Source organism: Etheostoma cragini, chromosome 11 (genome assembly GCF_013103735.1).
Source record: "Etheostoma cragini isolate CJK2018 chromosome 11, CSU_Ecrag_1.0, whole genome shotgun sequence".
Taxonomy (NCBI): domain Eukaryota; kingdom Metazoa; phylum Chordata; class Actinopteri; order Perciformes; family Percidae; genus Etheostoma; species Etheostoma cragini.
Window position 1 is genome coordinate 12,883,447 of NC_048417.1, and position 23,109 is coordinate 12,906,555.

The 23,109-nt window shown below is 39.1% G+C and overlaps 2 protein-coding genes across 2 annotated transcripts; one reads left to right on the top strand and one right to left on the bottom strand.

Annotated features, from left to right (window-relative positions):
* Window positions 1–2,004: 2,004 nt before the first annotated feature.
* Window positions 2,005–4,948, bottom strand: LOC117952854 (helix-loop-helix protein 2-like). Its single transcript, XM_034885444.1, has 2 exons — window positions 4,672–4,948; window positions 2,005–3,027 (listed from the first exon to the last, which is right to left on the bottom strand). The coding sequence occupies exons 1-2, from the start codon at window positions 4,678–4,680 to the stop codon at window positions 2,626–2,628; spliced, it is 411 nt and encodes a 136-aa protein (XP_034741335.1). The 5' UTR covers window positions 4,681–4,948; the 3' UTR covers window positions 2,005–2,625.
* A 9,374-nt stretch (window positions 4,949–14,322) lies between these two features.
* On the top strand, window positions 14,323–15,760 carry LOC117952876 (ribosyldihydronicotinamide dehydrogenase [quinone]-like). The gene is made up of 6 exons (XM_034885473.1): window positions 14,323–14,497; window positions 14,616–14,783; window positions 14,860–14,990; window positions 15,064–15,177; window positions 15,252–15,353; window positions 15,424–15,760. Exons 1-6 carry the CDS (start codon window positions 14,494–14,496, stop codon window positions 15,721–15,723), a joined length of 819 nt encoding a protein of 272 aa, XP_034741364.1. The 5' UTR covers window positions 14,323–14,493; the 3' UTR covers window positions 15,724–15,760.
* Window positions 15,761–23,109: the final 7,349 nt, after the last annotated feature.

Sequence of the window (23,109 nt, forward strand, 5' to 3'; positions counted from 1 at the left end):
CCCCCCCCCCCCCCCCCCCCACTACTATGAAAAGTCTAGCATTTGTACCCAGGAAAAAAGGCAAGGTAGGCCACAGGTGGCACAACAACACTTCATTAAATGTTCAAAAGATGAAAAACAAAACAGCAACAATAATATCAGTAAAACAATTTAGCAATGTTGACTTTTAAAGTTTATTGTTGACCTTGAAAACAGCGATGGCAAGGAAAGGTTCACATCAAGGTTCATTCAGTAGCTGTTCTAGAGCTTTTTTAACAGATAACATTTTCATTTTGGAAAATTTAACAACTGAGCAAAGTCCTTCTGCTGATGAATCTCATGTAAAATGACGCCAATGAACGCTCCAGAACAGCTCCTCAAGTTTCCAAGGCACAAACAAAACAGGCAGCCATAACCTTGACTATCATATCAACAGCAATAACTACCTCTAACTATAACTTGGCTTGCATCGTGATAGATAAACACTTAAGATACCCACTGTAATTGATGTGATGATGGCATAAATATTCTTACATCAAGTAAGAACCAAGTCATGACCAACAATAACTCAGTAGAACATGCAGGCATTAGTGGTACACATAAATATGCTCATGCAAATGTTTCAAATACATATTAGGAAAGTGCTCTTTAAATAAAAAAGTGCAAGATTCTTTTAAAATATATAAAAAGTGAATATGAACTTTTAACAGTTGAATGTCCCTCTATGAAGCTCCATCAGAGGGCAGTGTTGCTCCTTTCAAACATGTGTGACAGAGCTCTATGCAGACTTAAACAACCTACAGTTCTTGCCTAGTTTAGCATTTGACCCACATTGGCTATATCTATACTGAATATTAATAACCATCTATGTATGGCCTTTACAACTTTTCCTGCCCCATTTATCTTAAAATCTGATGTTAGTCTTGGCCTCTACTCTCCTAACATAGCTATTGTATCCAGTGTGTAGACCAAGTGTGTAGTGTGTGTAATAAGCAGTGTGTGGACAAAGGGCTGTCACTTGTGCTGCTGGAGTGGACATGAACAATACCTCAAGCCCCTTGGGCCACATTACACCGCAGAGACTCGCATAAAGGGATGAGAGAAGGAGCACAGCCAGCGTCTGACAAATGGAGAGGGATATCAAAGGGAGACACAGGAGTTAGTACGGAAATCTCATACAAAATATAAAAAACAGGTTTTGGTAATGTGCAAAGCTGGGGTAGTAATAGTAAAAACACTGACAAAAGACCATAGATGTTCAATGTAACCATACAATATGTATGCTTGATTAATTGAAAGGACATATAAGGCCAATTGGGCTGCTTTACAGACACTACTGACTACTGACAAAACTTTAAAAGCATCAGAAAATATGATGGCAGGTTCCATTGCAAAATGTTGAGTGGGAACTGTTTTGTTCAAATATTTTGGGCTAAAGTGACTAAAAGTTTTTACCCAAATCGTCACCAAATCATGTTGGCATCAATCCCAAAACACTACACCAAAATATACTACTTCTTTTTTTCTTATCTTTTAAAATGTTCCTTTTATGTTAATTTTCGGGTTGAGAGGTTTACATGGTTTAATTTTCCAAAGATACCATATTTTTGTTGTACTGCACATTGCTGCAGCTCCTCTTTTCACCCTGTGTGTTGAGCTCTCTGTTAGCTCTGCTAGCTAGTCAGTTCCAGAGTATGAGGGCATGCCTCGCTATCAGCTATGGCGAGCATTATAAGATGTGTTACAAAGTGACGCACATTTGTCACGGAACTAAAGGCTGGACTACAATACAGCTGTTTGGAGCCTTTTGTGAAGTGGGTTTTCTCTGGAAGTTGCAAAGTGCCTTTGGGGTGGACTTTGGGATTTTTCAATTTGTAAAAATATAACGTGCACAAAAAAGCATTATATGAGCATTACAATTTCTTGTTGTTCACTTGTTGTTTCTTCATTTCACATGTTCACATTAATGCCTATGTATACACATTTGTATATTGTATTGTATTGTATATTGTTGGAGACCTGCCCCATCCAGAGGGAGAGAAAACCCAACAAATACCAAGACCTCATTTATGTGGTGGAGGAACAGCTTGTTTGGTAGTGTCCCTTAATGGTTTTAATTGAAATTAAAAAGAGCTTTCAGAAGTCACCATCTAAGATAAAATCTAAAACGTAACATAACTGGCATCAAACCAGCATCAGACATGTTTCTTGATTATTTCTTGAGCTGTCACAATTTATTTAAAGCACACAAATGTCCAGTTGACTATTTTTTGTGTAATTGAATTGAATATGTTTACAAATTGGTGCAAACAGTAAGTCCCAACTAAAGACAAAGGCAGCAAATTTAAGGTGATTGTTGCAACGTTTTAGTAGTTTGGCTGAACATATATTATATACAGCAGCTTTTAAAATATTTTCATTCTTTTCATCCTTTTAATGACATTAAGCCTGAAGCAACTGTTTCCCATGATGAACAATCATTGTGACAGTCCCCAAATTAGGATGCACTGTAATCTTCAGTGTGTTGCATAACCAACCATATACAGGGCCTTTCTCAAATTGTCTGGTATCAATATTAAGAAATCATTCAGCTGCTATACAAACAGTCCTCCTGCCTCAGTCCTTCTTCCTGTTGGTCATCACAGCCTAAACATCCAGCACGTGGTTGAGGTAGGAGATGTAACAAATCGCGAGTCGCAGGATCTCAATTTTAGACAACTTCTTGTCTGGTGGGAGTGTTGGGAGCAGTTTTCTTAGCTCCACAAAGGCCAGGTTGAAGGAGACTACACGCACACGTTCCCTGGTGGCATGCGCTGATCGATATTTAGCTGTCGCGCGCCTTTTCCGCCTCTTCTCTTCCCTGCTGAGGGCAGGCATGTGCACGGTACATGCCTTGCCCTCTCCATCCTCAGGTTTGGCTGGCATTGACCCACACTGCACATTGAAAGTTTCCAGAAGGGTCTCTCTGTTGACTTGTCCCCAGGGCAGGTCAGACTCAGGCTGGTCAGGACTGAGCATCAGGTTTCTGACCACAGTCTGGGAAAGATCCTAAAGAAAATAGTAAAAGTCAGTAAAACTATATCCAGAGATCTTTGGAAATGATTCTGTTTCAACTTTATGACTAATTACCAGGAATTGGTCAAAAAACACAAGGAAAGAATAAGGCAAGGGACTTTTATTTCATACACAAAAACTCATGTGCTCTAGATCAATGCATAAATGGAGGTATCCAGTGGTAGCAACTACCGCAATACACTCAATTTTGAAGTACTTGTACTTTACGTGACAATTTCTATTTTCTGCTGCTTTGTACTTCTACTCTACAACAATTCAGAGGATAATATTGTACTTTTTACTCAATTGCATGTATCTGATAATTGCAGTAACAATTTACTTTTGGGATTCAGATTAAAAATACAAACTGTAATCAACAACATTATGATATTGTATCAATAAGTCATTATTGATCCTTTGTAGCTAATTCACAAGCTACCCAGCCTTATTTATAACAGGTAATATACTGTATATATATATATATATATATATATATATATATATATATATATATATATATATATATATATATAAAATACATACTGTAGATATTAGCAAGCTGCAATATCAAAGTATATCTACATATTCCAGTAATGCAAACTAATCATAATCAAATAATATAATAGCATAAATTATATTTGATAATATTATTCTGTAAATGGCCCCATTCTTTAAAAGTAGTAATTCATATTTTGTACTTAAATGCATTTTAATGCCAATACTTTTGCTTTTACAAGTAAGATTTTGGATGCATGACCTTTGTCTTGGTGCTGTTACTTAAGTACAAGTTTTGAGTACGTTTGTTACGCAAGGCATCGTAAATAGATGGAGGATCTCAAATTGGTTTGACTTTTAAAGGTGACCCAAATCTTTAACTGTGCTCTACTTACTCTACCATTAGCCTGTACTTTAGTAATAAGACAAACATGTATGTGATGGACTATTCCCAAAAATAAATTTGCATTATGATAACTGTTAGCTTGTGTTTATCTTTGTTTGCTGCTTTTTTGATAGTCAAATATAGTTACATAATTATAGTTATTTTTGTCAGTCAAAATGTAAAACTAAGCCCAAGAAAAGGGAAAAAGGACCCTGGAATAAGAGGGACTCGTGCTGCCCCCCAGTGGATGATCAGCACATTTTCTGCTCGCAGAGACAGACGCTGTCCGAGGTGCTGCAACAACAGCAAGACTACAAAAACAAATTTAGCAAAAATAACGTTTCTTTAAAGAAGTATCCATTCTTGTTATCTCATAAAAATTCAACAATCGAATTACCAAACATTAGGGAGATAAACATCATATTCTGCCATGGGTACTTAATCTTCACTGGAATGTTCTCTAAGAAAACGACATTTTGACATTACCAACTCAGAATATCTTCTTTTTCTGCGCTGAACTTCTTATTCAGCAGATTAGAAGCCTGTTACACACACACAGGAGTACACTGAAGGATGGTCATTATTTTCTGTTCTTTTTTAAAGTTTTAATTTCGTTGTGATGTGTGTTTTAATAATTCGCTTTTTAAAATTGTATTAATATTTTTAGCTTGCAACCCGTGCCTAGCCTACGGAATAGCTCAAACCTCTGAAACTTCGCCGGAGTGCAGGAGAAGTAAACAACATTACATTTAACTTACCTTGCACATTCAAAATAACAGAGCCAACTGAATCTCACATAAAGTTATCTCCCCCTTCAGCCTCCATGCTGTCTTGGGTTTGATGTAGTTCAGTCGAATTAAAGCGCTGAAAACCGGACGTGGGCGAAAAGGTCTTGCAGCCGCGCTCATTTTCCTCCATGGTGTCAAGTGCAGAGTACGTCCTTTAGCAACAGTCTGGCTTGTTGCTCTGCCTGTTTCTTCCAGCCAACCTCGCCTGGTTGTGCGCAAGATACACAGCCCTAAAACTGGTGCGAAGTGACGAGACGCACAATGGGATAAGGCATTTTTTTGTCCAAACCTCCACTCAGCTTTCACTTTTTTCTCCTGCAGATGAAACGCGCCTTCGTGCACACAGAGCTTTATTAGTTAGATTGGTTCGAGGTGCAGACGTTTCATTCTAAAGGTTACCCCAGTGAACTTATTATCACCCTTGTTGTCTATGAACGTACAATGATTATAGTCTACGAGACGAGAAACGACTTCCAATGACGCAATTTTCCCCCTGGATCCTGTTAGTATAAGGTCAAGTAAGCACCTGTGTCTAAAGAAAATCGAGTCAAATGTGGGTAATAGTCTCAAATTCTATTCACCTTTTCTGCCCATTTAAACGTAAAACAATAATAATAAAAACAACTGGTCATTGCAGCCTATGTCTAAAGAAAGATTGGGTCGTCTGTGTAAACTGAGCGAGTGATAAGAGTTCTAAATTGCCTTGCAAAATAGCTGGGAATCTGTACACACCATTTGGTTTGGTCATGAGCTGTTCATTTCACTAGAGCACGTTTTTTTCCATTTGCAAAACTTTAATGGGCCAATTGCTGATGGCCGAACAGGGTTAGGAGAAGGAAGGTGATGGAACGGGGGCTGTATATCTAAACAGCTCATTTATCCAAACAAGAAAGAAATAGATGGACACCAAATAAGATAAATCCTACTGAATCTAGTGCCTTTATGCCAACATAGTGGATGTGTGGTATCTATGTACCACATGAGAATAAAGCCGGACATTGTGGTTCAATTTGTGTTGTACGCTGTTGTGGTTAGTGTGGTATTGGGGTTCTGGCATTCTATTTTTCGTCTGCTCATTTATTAAGGGAATATTAGTACTAATCTTTACTAATATAATCATTGTGAATAAATCACCAAAGGGCCTCTACCTCTGTGACGAATGTCAGACACTGTCAGAAATGGCACCATAAATGCTCAGTGGGGATCATGTTTGGGTACTGAAAAGGCCTTGGCACATGGCTAACAACATTACCATTCTCTCCAAGATGTGACTGGTTCTTGTTTTGTTGATGGGAAATGTCAGCCACAACACTCATCACAGGACAAGAGACACGTCATGTGGTGCAGACCACTTATCAAAATTGGTGTTTGTAAATATAAAGCAGTATTTGCACACTATTTTCAGTGAGGACCTGATTGATTTGAGGGTAAGAAGCACATTCTTTACTTTGCATTTTTTTTCAGTCTGATTAGACTGAATGTAGCTGCTTCATTGATTTAGTTGTGTTGTATATTGAGGTATTCGGAGCCTCAAACACTTTATTTTGTTTCCAATTGTGAAAAAAAGGACACATCCTTAATTAAGGATTCAGGAGAATGCCATGTTGGGTTAGCTAACTAGCTAGTTGGGTTTTGGCAAGAACTACAGTGTGACCCTTATCAGGGCATGTTTTAAGATGACACAACCGAATATTTATTTGTGCGGGATATACAGTTTCTTATGCTCTAAGCCTAAGGTATGTAAGGTTTGCAATAGGTAATATGATTTTCAGGAAAATCCGTGGATGTTATGAAATGGATTGTTTTGCTATGAGTTCTTTGAACAGATACAGTTGTCAGAATCAATCCTGTCTGTACTGTAGTTCTGTGGACAGGCCTTTCCTTTTACTTTAAACACTGTAATAATAAATTATACTTTTGGCACAGAGCTACAGGTGTTATGAGATCGGAAAATGTCTCCTTTCCATCCATCAAAACATTTAACAGTTAAATCCTCTTCTTTGTTATCAAGGAAGAAAATTACCACTTATTACCACTTAACCATCAATAGGCAAGGCAAGGCAGCTTTATTTGTATAGCACATTTCAGCAACATGTCAATTCAAAGTGCTTTACATGAAAAGATTAAAATAGTAAAAGTTACATTGTAGTACAAGAAATTAAACATTAAAGAGCTATTAAAAAAAGTCAAAAATAAAATACAAAAATAAAAGTTACATGGCACTATAAGAAATTAAACATTAAAGAGCAGTTAAAACAGTTAAACATACAAATCAGGTAAGACAGCAGATTTCAGATGGTATGCTAGTATGGGACAGTGTGTAAGCCGCTGCCCCAAACTTGTTATCGGGGCGCAATAACCATTTTGTAACAACCCAAACTTTGTTGACCAATAAGGTAGGCACTCTATACAGGCACAACCATATGTCTTTACGATCTCATCCATCCACCACAGGCCCTACAGGATCATGTGACTTTGTATTCTGGTTTCCCATAAACAAGAGTGGACAATATAGTTGTCACTTTAAGGCTTAGTTTAATCACTTCAAACCTTGCAAAATCAAAACAGTTCCAACTGTTTCTTGTAGATTTTACCATAAAATCTATGTCACATCCACATTGGAGAAATTCTCAGACATATATAGTTGTTTCCTGTTCAGAAATACCCCCAGAATGGCCAATGCCATCTAGTTTTATTCACCCTCTTTTATCTAAAGTTACAGTTATCGCAGCAGGCCTAATGAGTAGATCATGCCCGATGCCTCCACACTGCTCAGAACCTTAACTTTGTACTGCAGATTCATGATAAACTCACCTGGCCAAGACTAGTGATGCAATGCATGATGATTTAAAACCCCACCCAGCATTTCAAATGATCTGTTTTATTTCCAAATGCTTTAAGATATCAGATGATAAAAAAGGTCCTTTGTCTGTACGGCCGTTGTAAAGCTGGACCTTCAAAGGACAACATCAAAAAAAAAAAAAACTACTTAATTTCAGTAGAATCACAAATTATAGGAGGACTTTTAGGTTCTGTGCTCTTTGCTGCGCTCCACATTGTCTGTGCTGTATCCTCTCCTCCCCCCTTTTTCTACACCAATTCTCCTTGGTTTAACTCCTTGTCTGTCTCAGTCTGGACACCATCTGTTCAAATGCCAGAGCCACAGACCTCAGATTTTCATCTCCTCCTCCTCATCTGCTCATGCATGCATGTGTGTTAATGAAAATGCATGTGCAAAATATTTTGCTCACATCCGCAGTAAAGCATGTTATGGATGTGCAGGATCTGTTTTTCAGTGGTGAAAAAGTTTCCATTAATCCACTGCGTTTGTTTGTGTTTAGATAGAAACTTTATTAATCACAGCAATTTAGCAAAAAATGCAAAGATAATGTGCGAAAAATACAAAGATAATGTGCAAAAAAGCCCAATACAATACTCAATCAATATACAAACTTGTCAATCATAGAACTGTGCTCCAACTTCCTATTCCTCCTTACTTCCTCTTACTTTGTATCACTTTTCTGTCACGTCCATTTTCCAGATTCTGTAATCCTCTTGTGTAACCAACAAATCACACACTGTAAATGCAAATGAGCTGAAGTAGTTTCATTTTAATTTGGTCCCTATTTTTCACACCCCCTCCTTCAGCTCTCTTCTCTGTCTGGTAACCATCTGCTGTCATATATTGTTTCTGCTGATTTGGAATCAGTTTACATCAAATTGATCATCTTCGTCACCATGGTTACAGAAATGAAGAGGAAGTGGGGATTAGAAGAGGAGAAGAGAGGTGAGACATGACAGCAGTTCTGTTGAATTTCTTGAGGCCTTCCATGAGACACCATGTCCATAAGACAATAATGTCAATCAGACAATAATGTCAATTTAAAACAACATTCAACACAAATTACAATTACATGAGTAATGCAGTAGGTAAAATTGAAAAATGGTTATTTATACTGATGATAATTCTGGTGATTAATTGATAAATCAACAATTAAGTCTTAAAAATACAAGTAAATACTCATTGTGAGTTCCAAGAGCCGGAGACGATGTCCTCCAAATGCTTATCTAATCAAGGGTCAAAAACCCAAAGGTAGAGTAAAGTAACTTTATTGTTCCTAAGCAAAAAATGATCATTGGTAATCAATGATGTACAACAAATGTGCAATTTGTCTACAGGCAAGCATATGAAGTTTCTAATACAGTAAATAAATAATTCATGAATATTTAATAGTTTAAATGGAGCCATTCTTTCATGAAATGAGATGAGATGGTGCCAAATGTATGCCATACAGTTTGTGTAAAGTAAAGTAAAGGGAGGAGCTATGCTATTATCTTATTTAGTAGAGTTATTTTTTTCTGCATTATCGACAACGTAACAAAAAACGTATCCAGCCATTTACAACGTTTTATATTGTTTTACTTCCAATCTGGCTCTTAGTTGTGTTTTGTTATTTTAGGCCTGGGCACAAAATGCTCAACTGTAAAGTAAGAGGAGCATCCCGGAAGAGCAGGATGAGGCAGTAAACACATCCTTTACAAAATATAATTGATTGAAAAGAAGCTTAAATGGAAAAGCAGAGTGGATGGTTTGTTGCACAGCTATGAATTACACAGGGGAAAGCCATCTGATTTAAAATTTGAGTGTTATATCCTTCTGCCAATTCAGTAAGGCAGACATTACAGGGGACACTTGTTTTCTAACTCCCCAGGAGCATAGAAGACAGAGATTGGCTTTAGTCAGAGAACTTACTCTGGAAGCAGTGACTCCTATCTTGGTTCATTCCTGTTAAATAAATACACACAATGATTGTCTGTCATCCACTCTATGTAACTCTGTGTTTTGCTGCTAGATGTTGTCACAGTTCAGTGAACATCACTTCACTGTGTTGCCTTCAGGGGCCGAAAACCTTACTTTCGGCTGACAAAGGTTAGCGTAGAGTGAAATTATTATATGTTGCACTGACCGGTCCATTGGTCCATTAAAGTGTATAGCATTAGTATAGTTAGCATGTCATGTATTAAAGGCCAAATGTCAACACATTTAGGTTCTTTATTTCAACTTTCTAATGACAATTCGGATTTTTAGATTCCTTTTCTTTTCTGTTGCTGCTTTTTTTTGGACCATCCGTCGCTATGCAGTCACAGCAGTGGTGCTGTGTACATTTGTAGCCTTTTATAAAGATGGGTTATGCAGCTGACCTAAAAGTGTCCACATTAAGAAGGAAAGTATTGTGATATGGTAACTTTAATTCAAATAAAGAATAGCACAGATGTGTGAGGAACTGAAGCTGAAAGAAAGATTAGATTGCACTTTCCTCTCTCAAGGTTTTCATTGTTGAAGCCCTTGATATGGAAAGAAAATGTTGTTTTAATCTTGTCACTTTGTCATTGAAAATGACAAAGTGACAAGTTCTATATTTATTCCATGATTTTGAGATCTCATGTCCCATTGGAAATGTGTCTGTCTCACACAAAACCTGAAGTGTGTTACCTGACCCGTATGCCATGAACTGTGATATAATTACACTCCACTCATTGTGTCTATCCACTGTCTGTTATTCTTGTCCCACCACAAAGAGTCAAAAAATGTTTCTTTATACCTTAAAACGTCGCCAACAATGGTGCAACTGCTACCATGTCAAAGTCATGAGAAATGAGGAAAAATGTCCTGACGGTGATGCAACATGCTTGTGCATGCTGTTCTTTAGTGGACTCATTCATACTGCATAACTACTTTGACGAAAAAATGTAATGTCATGGTGTGTCCAAAGGTAATACTGAGGGTCAAAAATACGAAATCGCGATACATTTTCCAGATGGAGTCGCTTGATGAACCTGCATCAGCGACGCAGCCATTCCTGCCAACTAACGCAGGATTTCCTGAGGCAGGATCTGCACACACAAGAACAAGAATATAACAACATGTTGCACTCTCTCCAAGACTCCTTTTATTTTTATATTCTATATTGTTTTCACACTTGCTTACAGACATTACAGAGGGCATGAGACTGGAGAGGCTCCAAGTTGCAGCCATAGAAGGAATCTTTTAGTTTGCCTATAATTTAGAGACGGACATATATATTTTTAAATATAAAAATAAAACACCAAATATTTCAAGTATTTTATTCATTAGCATGATAGTTGACGCGAGCTTACTTTGAAAAGTAATAGAGAGAGACTATTTTTCAATGAATTTTATTCCAGATACGAGCTTTTATTTTGAAAAGTAAGCTCGGGGACGACACCAGGCGGGATGGCAGAAGGGGATTGGGATTGTTTTAGTTTGCCCATAATCTGCATTTAGACGGACATATATTTTAAGTGTTTTATTCATCAGTATGGCAGTTATCTTGTAGATCTTTTTTTCAGTATTTTATTCAATTGTATGATTGCCGTTACAGTAAAAATACTTGAAATGTTTGGTGTTTTTTTTTTTTTACTTTACAGTGACTGTAAAGTAAAAAAAAAACACCAAACATTTCAAGTATTTTTAGTCATTAGCATAGTTGACGCGAGCTTTTACTTTGAAAAGTAGGCTAAGAAAGATATTTTTATAAGTTTTTTATTTTGAAAGGTAGAAGCTCGGTGACGGCACTAGGTGGGATGGCAGAAGTTTTTTTTTGTTTTTGTTTGCCTGTAATCTGCATTCATTTTATAGACAGACATCTTTTTTTTAAAGTATTTAATTCATAGTAGTCGACGCGAGTTTATTTTATCCCAGATGCGAGCTTTTATTTTGAAAAGTAGAAGCTCGGGGATGGCATGAAGCGGGATGGCATGAAATCGGACGCTCCAGGCTGCAGCCATACATTCATGGCTGGTATTTCTCCTAATTTAATTTTACACCCATAATTCAGCAGCTTGTCCCGAGGTGCTGATAAACTCTTTATTAACTGGTTTTAGATTCCAATACTGAGTTTCAGATGATATTTCTGGGCTTAAATTAATCATGTTCAATAAATCATTAAATTAATAATGTAACATTATGGGGTTAGGGATTGTGACATTTTCATAAACATCTGTTTTGGTATTTTTTTTTCATATCAGACAATTGCCTGATTTAGCGAATATTTTGAACATGTTTTAGAGCCCTCTGCAAGACCTATACTTCCTCCAGCTGAAACGACTTTAATGTATTTTAAATTTAAAATTTTTTTTTCAGCAGTGCTGAAAGTGTGCCAACAATAATCACAATAAATCTTGGAGCTCTGTTTACTTATGGTCATTTGAGTGATTAGATCAGTGACATTGATCTCTTAAAGGTTGTCGTTTGCTTGCTTTACAATGATTCTGTTCTGCCAATATACGGCCCATTCATGACTTACCATCTGGATGGCTATTATTCACTATTCCTCAAACTCTGGCAGGTATTCACAAACTGGGATTAAACCGTAAACAGCATCAAATCAATCTCTTCCCGGGAGAAGTAAATGGGCACTGTCACCATCTAGTGGTAGCAAGTAGGAGGACGATTTCTGTGAAGAAGGAAAATGGGTAGACTATCAATGGGGGCATGAGCTCCTGGGGACAAATGCAACAAAGGCACTCTGTATTCACCCCATTGCCATCTTGCTCATATTCAATGACATTTTGCAAGTTAACTGAAACACTGCACTCACAACTTTAGCATTATGTTCACGCTGAAGATGAAGAGCACAAATCCCTTTACCACAGTGACACCCCTTCTCACAGGTATTATACAAGTAATCACAGGATACTGTACATTCAGAAAGAATCACCAAAGTAAATCTTCTATGCAGGTTCTATTTGTGTTCAGTTATAAATCTGTTCTGCTGCCAACCATATTTAAATGTTAATAAATTTAATGTCAGTCTTCTGCAGCCCAAGTGTGCACTATGCAGCTGTTGGAAAAAATCTAACAAAATGATAATGAAAATAAAAACTTGATCGGATGTGGTATCCTTACCCAACATAGATTCTTAGTATGAAAGGAATCAGATCAGTATGAGGAAGGAAAAAACAGGAGATCGGGACATCCCTATTTTTGACTGAGCTCTGACTTTAAAGAAACAAAAATAAACATAACACTTCCAATAGATGCTCTGGCTCAGGAGCTTCTTGATCATTAGGCCATCATTTGGTAATCTCTCTATGGGTAGGTTAGTGTTGTCCTTGTAACATTTACAAGAAATAATATATTATATTAGTTTTGTACCATCTGAATACATTGTATCCTTAGTTGCAGAACGTATAAAAAATGTATTCAAAGTTTGGCCACATTTAAAGAAATGACCAAATAGCTGTATTTTCTCACATTGGCCATGTGATGGCACTGTAGGCTAGATTTTCATATTATTTTTCGGCATTTATCAGAATAATAAACAAGCTGGGAGCCTCTGCACATATGTACATTTGGAATGCCCCTATGTACTCTATAAGGGCATTGTTGTGGTTTTTGTAAAGGTGGACTGCAGATGTTCTGTTAAGCCTTAAGCAGCACACACCAAACACCTGACACATGTAGTAGAAAGTGTGAAACATACTTGCGTGTACTTTTCTGTCACACAAAACTCAAATAACATCACAAACCATAAAAACATACCTCCCGGAAAAACACATGATCCCTGTCTGTCACAGCAAAGGGAATGCCGCCAGAGGCTCAATATGAAGCACAAGGAGGACCAACATACTAGTGTGGGGATGGTGTGAAAAAACAGAGAGGCCACAGAGATAAAAAGATTTGGCCTCATAATCACCATGCTGCCTCATAATTTTAAATTCATCAATGACATTTTACAAATACCTACCAACCCTTTCAACTCAAATCAATTTTCAATAGTAGAGAAAAAAGAGAGACAATGGGAAGAAGCTTAGCTGACAAACTGTATCCATATGTCTCACTCATGCGGCATGCTTGCATGCATGTACGCCTATCTGCAAATATGTTGCCGTTGTTCATTAACCCCCTCCTCTTCACAATGGCTGGATGTGTGGGACTCAGGGTGGATTTTGGTACCAGATGTGTGCCAGCTTATGTCTCATGCCTTTGATGTCCATTGCTGAGTCGATTTTGTTTTTTTACAAGGCAACATTCGTGAGTGAGCTCGACCGCAGGCAACTGTTTCGTTAGAGGAAAGTAACGTCAAGGAAAACAGAGCTGGAAACCAGTAACAATATGAGAGGATCCCTGAGCCACATCTGCTTCATGTGGTTTGAAGACATCAAGAGTGGCACAACATTTTTTAAACATCTTGTACACAGACAGACAAAGACAGACATGCACGCTCTCAAAAATATCCACACGGTTACTGTATAAATGACACACAAACAATGACACACTGTCTCTTTCTGGGCAGGTTAAAAGGGGAAAAACACACGATGTATTAGAAGATGTGTGTGCAATAGCATAATTGTATGTTTATCTTGTGTTTAAAATGTGTTAAATCTGCAGCTGGTTTAAATGTCAAAAAACATATTATTGACTTTCAGTGGTACCACAGTACATTCCACTCCTCATTTAATAATGCAGACCACGTTCAGTAAGAGATATGTAGCTATGTCACAGTGCAGTTGCAGAGTGCTGGTCGGGTGTGTAGAAAAGACATGTAGCAATGTTGATAAGGATCCTGAGAGACACCAGCTGATTGATTGATGACCATGATTGCTGATTGACAGCACCTGTGAGAGTGCAAATGAGCCAGAAACTGTGTGTTGAGTGTGGTGTATAAAACAGGTACCTTGAGAAGTCCTCCAGAATGAGCTGCTCTTTCCATCAACATACCAGCTAACTTTAAAGCTCATTGTTTACAGTTTACCTCCTGCTTTAGAATGGGTGAGATTTGTAGCTGTGTTTTTGAATATTGTTCTGACTTAAGGTTGTATGTCATAATGTGCTAGTGTTTCACTTGCCGAGTTTATCTGTGTGCTCATTCATGTGTGCTTTGGTTTAGCTGCAAAGAAAGTGTTGATCGTGTATGCCCACCAGAGCTCTGGCTCATTCAACGCTGCAGCCAAAGATGCTGCAGTAAAAGTTTTAGCTGCTCATGGCTGTACAGTAGAAGTATCTGACCTATATGCCATGAAGTTTAAAGCAACTGCTACTACTGAGGACATCACTGGTATGTAACCCTCTTACTGGAATTTAAAATTCTGCTTGATTGTGTTGTTTGGAATTGAAGCATATTGTCTCTGTAGGAGAAGTTAAGAATGGTGAACACTTCTGCTATGCGGAGGAGACTAAACTTGCATGGGAGGAAGGAAAACTATGTGCTGACATCACTGAGGAACAACGTAAACTCACTCAAGCAGACCTAATCATTTTTCAGGTAGCGGTTAGTGATAGTAGCCTAATATTTATTTGATCCTTATGGTAACTTAACTTTAAGCCCTACTTCTCAGTTCCCCATGTACTGGTTCACTGTTCCTGCAATCATGAAGGGCTGGATCGACCGCGTACTTACCTCTGGCTATGCATATTCACAAGATAAGCGATACAGTCAGGGAATCTTTAAGGTAAGCGATCCATTGGAGGCTTACATTGCGATACTGGATTAAAGTCTACATCCACAATCTGGCTTTCTGCACAGGACAAGAAAGCCATGCTCTCCTTCACTACTGGATCTCAGGAGTCCATGTTCCGTGCAAATGGCATTAATGGAGACATGAATGTTACACTGTGGCCACTACAGGTACTGCAACATGATTTCCCCTAACTTTACGGTGTTCTTTTCGAAATGACTAAATGTTTCTCTCTTGCAGAATGGCATCCTGCACTACTGTGGCTTCCAGGTTTTGGCTCCTCAGATCTTCTGGGCTCCCGCTTACATTCCTTCTGAGGCACGCAGCACAATGCTGGAGGGCTGGCGCTCACGTCTGCAAGGCCTCCTGGGAGAAAAGCCACTTTCCTTCACTCCATTGGACTGCTTTGATGGAGAGAAGGGTTACCAGCTGAAGCCTGAGGTCCATGAGAAGCTTGCCACCAAGGAGTTCGGGCTGACGGTTGGGATCCACCTGGGAAAGGTGATACCACCCAACAGCCAGATGAAAGCTGGAGTCTGAAGACTGCCTGGCCTCATGAGTGATGGGCCTGTTTTTGTATGATTGGGGGGGTGGAATAAAGGTTTAATTATATTCTGAGTTTTTGGTGTATGTCTCAATTCAACAATCAAGGGTTGGTTTCTTGTAATCATTGTAAAGTGGTTAACATTTGCATCGTTTTAGTTATTCACCCGTCATTCAGCTTTGTGGTATTGTACAGTAAATGTGCCGTGAAAAGGGTTGGGCCCCATGACTTCCCTGCTCTTGCTGAAATCTTGGCACAGATACCATTTACTTTAACTTTACGAGACTAAGTTCCTAATTTGAACTCGCACCTTTCCAGGTTTGTATTTTGGGCAGAATCCTTTAATTAATTCATGGGTAGGCTTAAGTCTGACTTTAAGTTGAACGCCATCTCTTTGTGCAGAAGCTACTTGAATTTAGGGCTTAAAACTCTCAATTTCTTGTATTACTTTGCTGCTCCTATCTCAAAGGTATCCCTGTTCTCACCTCAGATGTGCTTGATCAGGGAGAAACTCCCCTGACTTGATGGGAGAGGGTTTCCATCTGACTCCTGAACGAGTTTGCTCAGACAGTTGGAACCCTCTGAGGGGAAGGGGGAGAAACTCCTACCAAACAGCCTAAAGCTGTAGTGATTAAAACTTGTTAGCTCCAGCAAGTGCAGTTGAGATTACTTTTGGTTCTTGTGGAAGTTTTTTTTACTTTGTTTAGCGGGGCTGAGTTTTGTATGCACTTTGTTTTGGACTTAATTTGAACAAATTGTCGGGTTGAAGCTGAAGTGCTTTGTACCTTGTATACAGACACGCTGACCGAAGAGTCTGCAAGCAGGTTTGGGCTCTACACAAACACAAGTGGCTGTGTACTTTTCCAAGAGAAGTAGCTTTTGTTTGGGGATGGAGGAAATGAGATGGTGGGGGCACACTTAAGGAAATGACCTTGCACTCTGTCCAGTGCACAGCCTGTGACACATAGGAGCTCAATGCGTATTTCACAGCTGAGTTAAGTCAGGTCAAGTTTAATAATCCTGTCTTTATAACCATCAACGTGTCCACTTTTCCATATTTTGCTGTAAAACAAAACTGAAGGAATCCAGTAACCAAAAAGACCTAATTTATATTGAGCAAAGACTCAAGGTCTTTAAGCTATGCTCTCTCTTCCCACATGAGAAAAGTCAGACCATGGCATGATTAAATGTTTTGTTGAAAACAACTCTACACATGAACTTGAGCATTATTTATGAAAACCGAGATTACTAAAAGTTTTTTTTTTTTTAACAAATCACTTTAGCAGTTTTTCCTGTTGCCATCTTGCCTGTCAACATGTTTGTGTACACAAACAATGTTTTCATTGCAAAGTTTCAGTTTTTAGGGTCTTAAAAATAGTGATTTTGATCATAATAAAACTACACAATGTCATTAAATCTACACAGAAATGGGGAAAAAATCCAGCAAATATCAATTTGAAGATTTTGTAAGTTTCCTTTTTCGATGCTTCATTGTCCCAGACAGAAACCCAGAGAGTTGGTGTTTGAATTGTTGGGTCTGAGGCCATTGAGTGTTTATGCATGTAAGGGTTGTACCAGTCTCTGATCTGCTGTCCATCTGATTTTCCCATTGTCCCATTCCCAATTCTCCCACCCTGGCTGCAGAGAAGGCCGTTTTAGGCTGGTTCAATGGAAGGAAGTGGGCACCGTTTTATACCAGATACAGAACAGAGTCACTCGAAAAGCAGTCCTTCTTTTCTGAAAGTTCAAATACACACAATCAGATAAAAAAAACAATACAATGTGCAGACAAAGCCTGGAGGTTAAGTGGACCTGAAGATCTTTATTAATATAGAACTTTGAACTTAATCACACTTTAAAGCTAAGTTGCTTCAAGATGAAAAGCACCACAGATAATAAGATCAATACTACTCTCATGTTGAGAGTGGTATTGATCTTTTCATGTAACTCTTGGCAAAAAAACAAGTGCTTTTCACAAAATGTCAAACTATTCATTTAATGAACTTTAATAAAGTTAGGGATCTAAATATGAAAAGTATATACATAAACCCAATTTCTGCAGCACTGAGCTGTATTTGATTGTATTGCTTTTTATTGACTTTTTGGGTGTTTTGATAAGACTGTAAATGGGTTCCTGTGTTTGCACCAAACGTCATAGGGCTAACAACAGGCTAGCCATTAAACAGTTTGACCAGAAAGAGAGAGAGGAGAGAGAGAGAGAGATTTTAAAGTGCAGGAGAAAAAAAATTCAGCTGAGAAATGAGGCAAATTATTTATACAAACCATCCCCTTACTCTTTCAGGCTCTGCATTAAAATCCAATCAATTATACCTCAACGATACCATGGCTTGTTGAACTTTTGAGAGAGTGAGTCCATGTGTGCATATGCATGAGGAAAGTGAGGCCCAGTTCAAGGCAGTTATATTAAGATTGGCAGCAGGAAAGGTTTGTAATGAAGAACTACACTGCCGTTTCCCTTTATGCTCTAACTGAAGTTCTAACTGCCCCCTCTGCCTTTGTATCACAGAGTGTCCATTGTGTGTTCCCTGTCATTATGAACGGAGGAATTCCCTCTGACATCTGAGCACAATCATCCCCCAAACTACACTCATCACAGTAGCCTCTTAAATCAAGTTATTCTAGCAGTACATAGGTTCCCATAGTCCTTGTTATGGTGAAAAAAAATTAAGATTGATCGTCCAATAAAAAATGTATGTAAACATTTTTAAAATAGTTTTACTACAGGGGGTAGCTTACCATACCTGAGACACTACACAACATATTTCAGGTTGATCTGCCTCAGGCATGACACAAAGTATTTTAATGGTTTTATTTTTTCCCTCTATGTATTCAGGGTGTAACTCCTTGCACGAGTGTCTGAAAATGTGTGTGTGCAAATATAAATCTCTCCAGACACTATGTTCATGATCCCAGCCTGAACAGCTGGTTAGATAAAAAAGGTAAACTAAAACAGCTGTGGATAAACACAACCACAAATAGAGCCAAAGAACTCCATAAAAGGATAGAAAAACACGGGTGAAAAAATAATAACAATCACTGCCTCCTTCCTCTTTTCATGAACTTCTGCAGGATGTGTCCTTCATGCCTTGCTCTTTTCATCCTCATCTCCATCCTTCTTTTGTGTTAGTCTTCTCCTCTCACCAGAGTGAAAATGCACAGGAAACCTTTACCACAATGGGACTTTTCACACATCTTTTGTTCATTAAGGATTTGAATGTTCACTGGAGATATATCCCTCCGGGGGAACTGACTGTATTTGACCACATATAAGCAAACACTTTCACAAATCAGGCTCCTGACATGCACTTCACTTACCTCGCATGGCAGTGATAGGTTCCAGGCAAGCCTGCACTGTGCAACTTTGAAACTTTTACACGGAAGGTCTGCCACTATGGTTTAAATGAATGGATGGACATCAGGCTATTGGCTTCCATTCAGGCTCTGATGTATTGAGTGTCTGGTACTAGAAAGCTGACGTGAGGCAGCAAAGCTGTTTTGTATTTATGAACCGAGGTTTGAGTGTGGCTGGGTGGTTCGGGGAAGGCTCATGGTGGTTTGGGGCGTCAGAGTGACAGGGTTAAGACTGCAGTCAGCCATTATGGTCCTCTCTAAATCTTTTTCTATATTGTAATGAGAAGCAGATCTTTGCTATCGTCACCACAGCTTGCAGAGTGATGGGAGAGAACGACACATGGTGAACACAGTACATCCTTTCCTTCACTTCTGTTTATTCCCTTGCTCTGATGTTGGCTCCTTTTCCCTTTTCTATCTCTGATTCAATCTTCTTTCTGGCTTTTGTTTCATTCATCTCCCTTGAATATTTCTTCCACTGACACACACTGGTATAAACAGTGAAAGGCTACAAACAAATTTATGAAATGAATGTAGCTGAAGCTCAGGGTTACAGATTAGACTATGAGGAAAGACTAGATGAATGAGTGTGCTAGTGCCCGTCACTATGGAGCTCCAGGCGCTCAACTCCAGATGCTGCCTGCGTTGCCACATCCTGGCCGCAATCCCCCTCTAGTGCCCCGTTCGCTTCAGCGATGCGACTGGTGGGAAGACCAGGAATGGAAACCACCTGGGACAAAGAAAAACGGCTCAAGGTAATTTTCCATCACATGTTGCTCTGGTGATTTTGATCATTTTGTGCTACAGGGTCATTCTAAACGACATTATATTTACATTGTATCGCTATCTAGATATTTTTTCCATTAAAGCAAGTTAGGCTTCATTCTGCTAACATGTTTATCTACATTATTTATTCCGTCTTTCAGTGCTGTGGATTTGTGTTTACATCCAATAAAACCCGCAGTGTTTGGATTTCCCTCAGTGCTCACGCTCTTATAAAACTTGACATTTTTTGTTTGCAAATGGAACGTCACTTTTTGTTTGTTTGATGTTAAATCGGCCTGTTTACCTTTGATGCAAAGATTCAAACTCAAGTTAAACCATGAACTTGATCCCGGTAACAGTGTGTCAACACTGACGTTTTCATGCACAGCCATAGGCCAGCGAGGCAACAGCTAAAGGTAATGTAACCGGTGACGCTATTGCTACAGGCTCTTCCAAAACACCAGCACATTCCAGTAGTGCTGATGGTCCATCCTTCATGCAGCGTGACAGGACAATGGGGGTGAACGTTAGCCACCTTGTCTGTGAACTCTGTGTAGGCCGCATGGAAAGGCTGCGTGTTGTGAAGCATACATCAGGATTGCCAGGATAGGATTACTAGATTAGAGCTGCAGGCCCCAGGGAACACAGTGAGAGGATGACTTCACCTATGGACAGATTCTGTCATTCACTAATCCATGGTGGACACTCTCTGTCCCCTAAAGCAAGACTTTTCTTCAGCTGCTTTTACCCATCTTCTGCATGATCCCAATGACCTGGCTCATATTAATGAACATTGTGTGTGTGTGCGTGTGTGTGTGTGTGCGCGCAAGAGTGCTGAATGGGTGGGGGAGAACAGAAACCTGTAAGGCTTGAGGAAAGCAGAACATGCGCTGTTTGAGTTACTGCTGCGTGCAGAGATGATAGACAAAGTCAATGGACTGTATCAGCCACAGCCGGTCATGGTTAACAGCTAAGCATGAATTCACTGACAGATTTAGTAAAGTCAGAAAAAAAGAACAGAAGAAGACAAAAAAAGAGAGAGAGAGCTCTGCATAGCCGCAAGAAAAAGACTCTTTAAAAGGCAAGATTTTAAAGATGCTGTTGTCAGTTGTTTTTTTTAGCCATGCTGCATCCGTCCGTCTGTCCACAACTATGATAAAGACTGAAAGATCTCAACAACTACTGAATGGATTGCTATGCAGTGTTATATAAACATTCAAGGTCATGAGTTGATAAATCCTCTTGACTTGGGTGACCCCTTGACTTTTCTTCTAGCGCCACCATCAGGATGATTCTTTATTCTTATCATCCATCAGGTCAACATTGAATTTTGCCCTCTGCTTTATTTGCTTCGTGACCTGCAAAACTCATGATTCTCAGATTCAGACTCAGATTCAGTTGTATATTTCCCATTTTTCATGTATGACTTTTGAGCACTTCTCAGGTTTCTCTTACATTCATAGGCTGGTGTGAGGGATGCTCTGTCAATATAGGGAATGCTCGGTTGCTACATTTCCCGACAAGGACGCGCTTTTCCTGCCAAACAGGCACCTGCATGAGACAGAAAATATCACTTCATCACAAGCTCACAGAATATCAGAGGGACAAAACGTTAGCTTGGAAACCCAAGACAAAGCGCAACAGTGGCCAATCTTTTTTCCTTTTTAAAAGTTCCATCGCTTTCTCATGTTCATGCACTCCTTCAAAAGCACCACCCAGTGGCTGTTTTCAGCTTCACTCACACAGGTCCTTACCCTCCTGAAAGAAAATTGTAAATAAGTAATTAAGTGAAAGATAAGTGAGGTTAGAAGAGCCGGGGATAAGGAGGAATGTGAGGGAGTAAAGAAATGTAAGAGGGAGCCTCAGAGCGGGGAGGGAGGGTGACTGTTGATGGTAAAGATGTGATTGAGAATGAGTGTGAGAGGGACCCTCTGAATGGAGATTTGCACGAAAAAAGTTTGTGTCTGTGAGACCCCCCACCGTGACGCAGGGCCAGACTATAATAGAAACGACAGTCATTAGGAATAACTCACTCAATCTTTCTCCCTCTATTTTCCTCAATCTTTTTTCTCCTACACTCCCATCCCCCCTCCTCATTTGCGTCATCGCCACCCTGTTTTCCTCTTGCAGTTGCAAACCCATTTCCATCTCCTTATCTCCTGATCATTCTGTTTGTCCTGTGTTTGAAAATATGTAAGACAAACTTGGCCTTGTCTTAAATACTAGCTAAAAGAAGCTATACTGTGTAAGTTCACTCAAATATAAATATGAGTAAAACTCTGGATGTTGTTTTGAGCATGAACATATGTAAAGCTGAACTGCAGGTAACTGCTGAGGGGATTTAAGGGTACAGATGACCCCAGCCAAGGTCCAGGGGGGGCATGCAGAGGTTTATGGTGCCTAGGGGTGTGGATGAGGGACCCAATTTGGAAAAATGTGTCCCCTTTTCCATAATTACTAATGGCAGTACAGTATAGAAAACTGGAATTACAATTATTAAACCTGCATTCATTTTTTTGGGCTACTTGGGGAGACAAGCTGTCAACTTAACATTGCCCGTTCAACTTTTAAGTTCACATGGTTTATCATATCAGAGCTATTATGTTATTGTTGAAAACCACTGCTTGTTGCATCTGGATGGAAACAACACTGGTGAGGGTGAACTTGTGAAGTTGCCGTTAAATCAAAACAATGAGCTCTTATGACACACAGCTTTAAGTTAATAATATAATTATTAAGTAATTAAAGCATGTAAGTAAAAATACACTTTACACGGATTCAGTCAAAGTGTGAAAGAAAATTAACAATCAACTTTATGATTGAATTTGTTGTTGTTGTATGGTCATGTTTGTTGCTGAACTGAACTTACTCAAAATGTAGCCAAAGTGAACACGCACACTCACACGCACACACACACACACCCCTGCTAGCTTCCATGTGAATGAGGACTGCAGAACAGAGGTTGGAAGCAGTCTGCAGTGCTACAGATGCTTATCAGAAAGGCTTACAAATCCCTCCTGATGCTTCTGATATGGAGGACAATGGGTATGCATGTGTTTTGGGAGCTCTCTTTAAAGCCTCATTGAAACTGACTTCACTACTCTGCTCTTACTGTAATGAGGTCAGTGTAGCCTGCTGGCTCCATTTCATCACTGAATACAGGGCAGGCAGTCATAATAAACTGGGGTGACCTGTAAGAGTCAACAATATATTTTTCCTAAGAAAACACGCTGGACACACTGTAC